We start from the raw sequence: 9,425 nt of genomic DNA on the forward strand, positions 1-9,425 counted from the left end.
AACAGAATTCCTTATCCGGATTTCTGGCGCGCAGACTGTAATATGGAGTCATTCTTTTCCTCGATTCGGGATTAAAATTGGTGACTTGGGACACCCTAAATCTCCCAAGTGGCGACTCTGAAATAAATAAATAAATAAATCCCGTTTCGATTGTCCTTTAATTGGAAAAAACTCCTTGTCCCCTCGCGGGTACGGAAAAAGGAGGTGTGACACCATGCTGCTTTGTAAAATCCACTCCCAAATCAATCAGGACCAGGACTCTTATTATTATCAATCTGAAACATAGTCGGCTTCACTTCTCTTTCCAAAAAAAATTGCATTATTTCTAGTTGTTGAGCTTCTGATAGCCTGTTCCCATTTCTGATTATACTATTAAAATCCCTCACCCTTTCTATTTCTTTCCTCCCTAGTAAATTTTTATAATAATCAACAAATATACCATCTATTGTATCAGGATCTGTTTGCCAAAGACCAGAGTTGTCCTTGAGCTGAGTAATTGCCTGCTTCAGTTTTCTGTGCTTGATTATTGAATGGAAGTATTTATTATTATCATCTCCCAATCTTATCCGTGTTGCTTTACTTCTTTGTTGTAAGTACACTTCAGCTAGATAAGATGACTGCCTGAACTTTTGGTAAACACTAATTTCAGCTTGTTGATATTCCACATTAGTAGGACATCTCTGCAGCTGAACTTGGATCGGTTTCAATGTGTTCCTATCCTCATTTGCTTCAGTCACTATGTTATGAAAAGCCTGTGTGTTTAGAGTTTTCAATCCCCTCTTTAACATCTTCAGTCTTTTAACAGCTGTAAACATTTTGCATCCTTTCACATTATAGTTCCAACCCTCTTTGACTATACTCATGAATTGTGGATGTTGTGTCCACACATTACATAATTGAAAGGATCTCCTACTCCTCTGCCTTTCCTCTGTAAAAGTCATCTTTGCAGGACAATGATCACTAATTCCTTCTATCAAAAATCTTGCATTGCATTCTGGCATGGTATCAAACCACTTCTCATTAATTCAGATCCAATCAATTTTTTGAAAATATTCTGTGTTCTTCATGTTTATCATTCCAAGTATATTTATTTCCTTGTGCAGGTAGTTCCATCAATCCACACTCCACTACACAATTATAGAAATCTACCACTTCAGCCCATGTCACTTCATTTCCTCATATTCTATCCTCTGCATTCAGAACTGAATTAAAATCACCTATTACCATCCATGGTTTACTACATCATCTACTGTGAGTGACTAAATCTTCCCATAAATCCCTTTCTCTCCTCTTTTGTATTAAAAGCATATACATAGGTTGCCTCAAATGATTGTTGAAGAGGAACATATAGGACTTCACAAGTTACTAGTTGAGCAGTCCTTTGCCTAGGTATTATCTGGTAGTAGTCTGGCCTCCAGGTGATCCAGATTCTCCCATTGTAATGACAGTCAAGATTTGTTACAAACTTCCATCCAGCAAACATCTTCTCTACTACCTGCTCCATCCTTTCTTTTTTAATTTTTGTTTCCAGTAAGCCTATTAAACCTACTCTTTCCTTATGCAAAGGAGCTTAATCTCCTTTTACTTATTAGGAGCATTAATCCCCCTAGTGTTCCAGCTTAGTAGACTAACTATCCCCATTGTGAGGGATAATTAGGCCACCCACACTGCTTCCTTCTCCCCCCTCCTTTGACAGATTGAGACCCTCCTGATTATTCAGAATCTGGAATGAATTGGATTTCTCCACTTGTTCCTTCTGTCTTACCATTGTATTTCCATATTTATTAGGTGTTTTCCAACCTTGTTCTATATTTCTGTCCTTTATTACCCTGTTCCTTAGCTACATATTGTTGCATTTTTCCTAGAGCTCATTTTCCTGCAGTAATCCTTATGGCATTTGCATTTGTTTTTTGGGCTTCATGGATCTTCTCACTTTGCACTTGACCTTGCTTCTCCACCTAAATGTTTGTTGTCTGTTCATTGATCTTCTGATCATTCTTTGGAGCTTTCTTCTTGAGCCTGCATACTACTTATTCACGCCCATACATTAAGCAATGGGTACAAAGAGTTGGCTTCCAATCATAGTTAACTCTTTGCTCTATTAGCTTTCCCTTCTCATTCCTAAACATCACCACATCAGGTAGTTTAGCATCCATTTCAACCTCTACTAACAGTCTAGCAAAATTCAACTCAATCCTCTTTTCTGTGTTTTGGTCAACCATTAGAGGTTTACCAATCAGACTCCCTATCTTACTTAGCCCTTTTGGACTCTAATATTTGAAGTCCAATCCTGGCAATTTAATCCAAATTGGTATTGTTAATAGCTCCTCACAAGTGAACTCCAATTCAGGTGTCCAGGCTTTGACAATGAGAGGTTTGTTATCAAAGTGATAGATGTCGCCCTTAATGACCTCCTGTTTTCCTATTGCAGTGTCAAATCGAACAACGATTACCTCATTTTTTTAACATTGCAGTCCTATCTATGCCATGTTTACCCCACAACCTCTGTATGTAGCCTTGAATTACAGCAAACGGCGGATGAGCCCCAAGCACATAACAGATCACAACATTTTTCCAGTACTCAATCTCTGTACTAATATCCTCCAACTCAATTTCAACAAAATTAGACTCACCTGTTGATTTTGGTTGGACAATCTCTAATTTGTACCCAGCATTTGATATTTTTGTGATATCAAAATTGTCCCACACTGAACTCTTCTTCCCCTGCTCTTTGTTCATCTCTTCGACCTCATCGGCCCATGATTTCCTTCCATCATTCACATGCACCGGTGGATTACTACTTGTTGACGCTTGTTGGACTTTATCTCATACTTGAATTGCTTCAATCTGCTTAAGTTTCTCATTTTCCGAAGTTTTTGGTACTGTTCCATTGACATTAGGGCTCAATTGCTTGTTTCCAGAATTTTCAGTTGTTAATGTCCTTCCTTTAGTCCCTCTTTGAGCGTTACTCTGAGAATCCGCTGCTTCCTTCGCTATTAGTGCTTTCTGAGACGGGATACGAGCTCTCTTACCCATGTAGGCGCAGGTTAAGCTAACGTGCACCAAGAGAGAAAATAGCCATTTCAGAAAGCCTTGAAAACTTTGATAAATTATCTTTAATTTGCATAAACATGCATATAAAAAAATCATTTTGTTTAGTTTAAAGAATGATTCTAATGTTATTCACTCCTTCATTTCAGAATTTTGTCCCATTTTACTGCTTAGAAGTTAATTTGACCTATTTTTGAATCTATGTCGAACATAATTTAATTTACTTTAAGACACTAGGCAAAAGTACGAACACAGAGAAAGATTCAAAATTGAAAGTTTATAGATTCCTACTGCAATCTCAAATTCAAATACAATAATAATAGGTCAATGGACTGAATTTCGAGTTAAATATTCTTATACATTTAAAAAAAAAGTAATACAAAAATAAGATTTAGACAAAGTTATAGGGTTCACGTGAACCCTGAATATTACACTTGGACCCTTGATGGTAATTTTTCTAATTTTGGTTTAAGGCATGATATATTTAAATATCTTGATAAAGAATTTCTTTCTCAACTTTGGAAAAAAATATTAGCAAAGGATTAAGGATTAATACTTGGTACTATATCTCGTGATATAGGTCACGCGTTTAACAGAGTAAGCTAATTACATTATATTGTTTTGAGTGCAGTTTATCCCGAATTCTGTGTGAATATGAGATGTGTTGTACACCGAGCTACCTTTAATGGCGATGGTGGTCATATGTCATAACGATGGTATATATAGATTTTCAAAATAATGACAATTGGCTTTTGTGATACGTGAAAAGCTAGATTCCACTCGGTCATTGAATAATTTGTTAGACTACTACCATGAGTATTTTAAAACAAGAAATTAAACAACTACGCGTATCAAAATATGTAATTTTCTTCCTCGCTACTAATAATGCATGAAAAAGCATGCCATTATTGGCATGGAACAACTATTTGAGTCTGTAACGACTATATCGATAAACTTAAATTATTGCATTTTGCAATATCACGGGGAGCTATGACTTCGTATATACATTTGACTATTCATTGGCCGCTTTCTTTTATATTCATTGGCTGTCTTCTTTCCTTCTATTTTATTTTTATTTTTTCCTGAGGAACCTTATTTTCTGTTCTTGTATTTAATCAGTCATGACTAGTGACGTACTCATTTCATTCAATCAAGAACCAGACAAAGAAAAGGGGGGAATTAAAAAAAAAGAAGGGAAAACAAACAATTATACGAATGTGTTTATATAGTAGACTTAAATACAACAATTTAAGCTTTAGTCCCAAATAAGGGAGACGGCTAGTTTCAACGTTCTTTTTATTTTTTTCCTCTCCATTAATTTTAACTAATAGGAGTAATTGATATTAATTGTTACCTGTAACAAGGTATAGTGCATTTTGTTACTCCTATTATTTTTCTTTGTGGAGAAGTATATCTGATCCAAAAATATTGTAGTGGTTGTTGACAAACTAAATTTGTTCCAAACTATTTGACGTTTTAGAAAAAAACAAAATGTCATTTAATCGCTTTTTTTTTTAAAATGTGCCCTTACCTTTTCAAGTAGTGGAGTATTTTATTAAGTAAGTAAAAGTAAACAATAGTTTAGAAAAATTCTTATAATTAAAGCTATTAATTAATTGTATCTTTAATTAATTATCTGTGATGACCCAAAAGGTCATCTCGTGTTTTAGAACCCAATCCGGGGTTCCGAGGCCTTCAAGACCTCATTTCCCTTCTCCTCGATTTGTGTGCACAGTCTGGGCTTCCGGAAAGCCCTTATGTGAAAAATTTGAGAATTTTACCAATTTTGCCTTTAAATTTGGATTTAAGTTGACTTCGGTCAATATTTTGGGTAAACGGACTCGGACCCATGATTTGACAGTCCCGGAGGGTCCGTGGAAAAATATAGGACTTGGACGTATGTCCGAAATTGAATTCCGAGGTCCCTAGCCCGAGAAATGAATTTTTGAAGAAAATTATTTAACTGAAAAATATAAGAAGTTTGGAAATTAAATAATTTTTGAATATGATGGTATCAGGCCCGAATGTTGGTTCCGGATCCCGGTACTGGTCTAAAATAATGTTTAAGTCCAATCTGTGAAATTTGGTAGGAAACGGACTTGATTTGCTATGAATCAGACCCTCGGTTGTGAAAATAGTAACTTTAGGTGTTCTTGAGAATCTCATTGATTTTGGGGCTAAATTCATAGTTGTTGATATTAATTTGATGATTTGATCGCACAAGCAAGTCAGTATGATATTTTTGGACCTGCGTGCATGTTTGGTTTGGAGCCCCGAGGGCTCGGATGAGTTTTGAATAGGCCATAGAGTGTTTTGAACTTAGGAACAACTGCTGGTGTATTGCAGGTCTCTGAACCGGAGTCTCACGGTCCGCGATGAATTTTTACTGCCGCGGTGGGGTTTTTGTGGTCAGCGATGGGCAAGGCTAGGGTTTTCGCGGTCAGCGGTGAGCTTTGCGGCCGCGGTTCTTTTTTCGCGGTCAGCATTCTAAGGATCTGTGAGGGCTATATAATCGACACTTTTCATTCATTTTCATTTTTTTAAAACCCTAAAGCATAAGAGGCGATTTTTCAAATACCCTTTCTTCCCTAAATCATATGTAAGTGATTTTAAACTCATTTTTTTTCACTCCTTAACTTATTATTACAAGATTTCATCTTAGAATCTAGGGTTTTCATGGTGGAATTGGGAATTTTGGGTAGAACTTAGGGATATCAAAATTTGGGGATTTAGACCTCAAATTGAGGTCGGATTCCAAAACCAATTGTATACCCGGGCTCGGGGGTGAATGGGTAATCGGGTTTTGGTCCGAATTTCGGGTTTGGACCAAGCGGGCCCGAGGTCAATTTTTGACTTTTTGGGAAATCTATATTCATGCATTAGAATTGGTTTATCTAGCCTATATTGATGTTATTAAGTAATTTATGACTAGATACAAGCGGATTAGAGGTGGAACCGAGAGGTAAAGTAGTAATTGAGGCTTGATTTTGTCCGTGGAATCGAGGTAAGTGTTTGGTATAACTTTAGCTTGAGGGAATAAGAGTTATGACTTATTTGCTATGTGCTAGTGTTACGACATATAGGTATGGTGATGAGTATCTATACGTTGGTGTCAAGCATGCCCGTTAGTCTTATACCATGATTGTTGTGACTCTTATTATGTATTGTTCATGCTTAAATTGATGATTATTATTGTTAAAAAGACTTATGATCATTTTCTTGATAATTGTTCATTGTTGAGTATTGGCTCCAGTTGAGGTTCATTTTGTGAAGTTAATTGTTGGAACAAGATTGGTCATAGCTGATTCCCTTGCCGGGACGTAATTATTTCTACTGTTGATTCTCTTGCCGGGATGTTGTTGTTGTCACTATTTGGGTGAGGAAAGAGTAATAAAGTACGAAGGGTGATGTCGTGCACATTCATACTTATGCATTGTAATACTCATTAAAAGGAAGAGGGTACTTACGTAATTTACCAAAAAAAAATTTATTATAAATAAGATTAAATAGGGCAAAAGCACTACGCTAGCTAAAAGGAACGAAAAAGAAAGAAAGGGCCGAAGCCCCTTTCTCTGGCAAGCAAAATCAAACTCTTCTGCGTAAAACCAAGCAGAAGCAAAAAAAGGATTTTGACGGGTCAGAATTAAAGCGAAAAATCAAGAACAAATACAGAAGGTGAGTTGAGGAAAAAGCTTAGTACCTCAAAAGAAGCCACTTCCATCCATTATTTGTTCAAATCTTCATGTACTTATTCCACAAATTTGAGGATATATTTTAATGGTTAGAGTTAAATAAGGAGATTGACAAAAGCCAGTGAAACAAGGAAAGATATATATAAATTTTTGTTAATCTTTGGCAATCTGTTGAGGAATCTTAAGCACAAAGTGTGTCTTATGGGTATAGCTTGAGCTTCTCTTTCTGGTAGATTTTAATTTCGATTCTCATGATTGGGAGATTCTACAGAGAAATAGAAATTACACTAGTTCATTCATACTTCCTAAAGAATCAATAGAACTTTATGAAATTGGATTAATAAAACATATGAATATGTTGGAGTTGATAAATTAGTAATTACTCATAGGTGGGTAAATATAATTCGGCGAATTAAGAGTCAAATATGAAACCTCGAGGGTCGGGTATTCTAAATTAGCTATGAATTAGCCTAAACAAGGAAATTAACATGAGATTGATATTATGTAATTATAGATTGATTGGAAGAATTTGTACGAACTGCTCGAGGTGAAGCATTTGGTATTTCGGCACGAGTACTGTGAGTAGTAACCTTACCTCAATTTGTATTTCTACAACTAGCATGATTTACATATGATTTTAATATGAACATGTTACCGACTGTTTTGAATTTGCATGTGGGACAAGTCCTTTACTCGATATGATACTACTATATTTATTTTAGACGATTACAGTCATTCTGAATATTCTCATTGTTACTGAATATGTTATACCGTTACTTGAGATAAGATTTACCGTTATCGAAACAAAGTTACATGATTTGATAAGAATCGAAATGCCCTAATTGTTTTAAAATATTTTCCTATGAGTATATACGGATTATAGAGACAAGTATAAATGGGAATAGACTTTGAAGGATCCCGTAACTAACGGCGGGTTCGTTAGACCTGGTGCACCTTGTATTACCGATTACAGAGTACAGTTATAGCCCTCGCTAGTGGGAAGGTAGAACTAGCATACCATTACCGATTTCCCTCGAGTAGGGACTACCGTTATATTTGACTTCTTGCGAAGAAGTCCACAGTTATACCGATTACATGATCCGTTGATTGAAACCTCCTAAAATGTGAATACTGATATTATACAATGGTTACCGAGCTTATTACTAAATTGTTAATTATATTTTACTATAAGAAAAGCGTGATGAGACTGAAAATGATTTATTGTTTCTGAAAGGGCATTTTTATGTTGTTTTCTGTTTGATATACTAGCATGTTTTCTGACTTGTCCCCAAATTAAAAACGGTTGTGGTTAAGTGTTATTACTCACTGAGCTAGCGACTCATTCCCCCCTAATTTTTTTTACAGGGACAACAGTTGACGCAGGCGAGGATCTCGTTAATTAGAGCACACAGGTTGAGAATTCTTGGTGAGCCTCGCATTTGTTCGCGTGGGCGGAGATTTTATCAATTGTTATGGTCTTTTCTTTGAATTCTTAGAGTCGCTCCATAGTAATTCTTTTAGTGTCATGAGTATTATTTTTCTATTAGTCTTATGTCGAGTATCATTCTTTATTATCAAAGTCGGAGATAAATTAGTATTTCTGGTTGTTAGTGGGTTGATCAGTAATGGTGAAGACTATTTTGGTTAATTGATAAGTTGTCGATTGTTGAATTGCTATTAGGATGTTTGGTTGCTAATTTGAGACAAGGAAGATTTTTGAGATAGTCCAAAAACAGGGGAAACTCTGTCCGATTTTCTATAAAATTTCCGATGAGGCTTACTTGGGAGCACTTGCTCCTAAGCGCCGGTCACAATCCTAAATTGGGTCGTGACAAAGTTGGTATCTGAGCTTAGGCTTTAAATCCCAAGACATGGAGCAATGTTTAGTAGAGTCTTATTCATGGGTATGTAGGCGCCCATACTTATGATCTTGAGGCTACTGAACATCTAGGAATGTTTTCCCTTCTTTCATTCTTTGATCGTGCGTTGAGATAACGTGAGATTGACTTTGGAATATTTCTTTCGCAGATGGCTAGGACTGCACACCCTCATCTGCTGGACGTGGTGCTACCCGGGGTGGCGGTCAAGTTGGGGTTCATCAAACTAGAAGACAGAATGCTCCTCAACCTCAAGTTGGGAACATGGGTCAAACCCAAGCTGTTATGCCAGATCAAGTGCAAGAGCAGAGAGTTCACAATGCTCCACCACCAGTGCCAACTGGTGTACCTACTGTTGCCTTACCTGCAGATGCAGTGGCAAGGTTATTGAATGTGTTAGAGGCATTGGTGCCTACTCATGGGGGAAGTTCAGCTCCTCATGCTACTTTACAGACACAAGCACCTGCACAGACTCAGACTTTCGGGAATAAGGAAGTATCTCTACAAGAATTTCTGAAATTGAAATCACCAAAATTCACAGGTTCCGTTAATTTAGCAGATCCTCAAAGTTTCTTGGATGGGACACTTAAGGTATTACGTGCTCTTGGATGTTCTAGTGAGAGAGTCGTGGAGCTCGCAGCATACAAACTAGAGGATATGGCCAACACATGGTATGAAACTGCATTGCTAGGAAGGCCAGCAGGAACAACACCACTGACATGGGACAAGTTCACTAAGTTGTTCAAGAATCATTTTCTTTTGGACAGTCTGATGCAACAATATGCTAGAGACTTTGAGAGATTGG

General features: G+C 36.7%; 1 protein-coding gene across 1 annotated transcript; it reads right to left on the reverse strand.

The window, feature by feature from the left end:
- Positions 1–242: 242 nt before the first annotated feature.
- On the reverse strand, positions 243–1,768 carry LOC107774187 (uncharacterized). Its single transcript, XM_016593663.1, has 2 exons — positions 1,633–1,768; positions 243–994 (listed from the first exon to the last, which is right to left on the reverse strand). The coding sequence occupies exons 1-2, from the start codon at positions 1,766–1,768 to the stop codon at positions 243–245; spliced, it is 888 nt and encodes a 295-aa protein (XP_016449149.1).
- Positions 1,769–9,425: the final 7,657 nt, after the last annotated feature.

Source organism: Nicotiana tabacum, chromosome 10 (assembly GCF_000715075.1).
Source record: "Nicotiana tabacum cultivar K326 chromosome 10, ASM71507v2, whole genome shotgun sequence".
NCBI lineage: Eukaryota > Viridiplantae > Streptophyta > Magnoliopsida > Solanales > Solanaceae > Nicotiana > Nicotiana tabacum.

Bases quoted from the DNA above. Each gene is read 5' to 3' on its own strand.
- LOC107774187 (XM_016593663.1), bottom strand. From the start codon at position 1,768: ATGGTAAGACAGAAGGAACAAGTGGAGAAATCCAATTCATTCCAGATT. The intron at 995-1,632 runs GTTAGTCTACTA...ATACCATGCCAG, and splicing joins TATCCCTCACAATGGGGATA to AATGCAATGCAAGATTTTTG.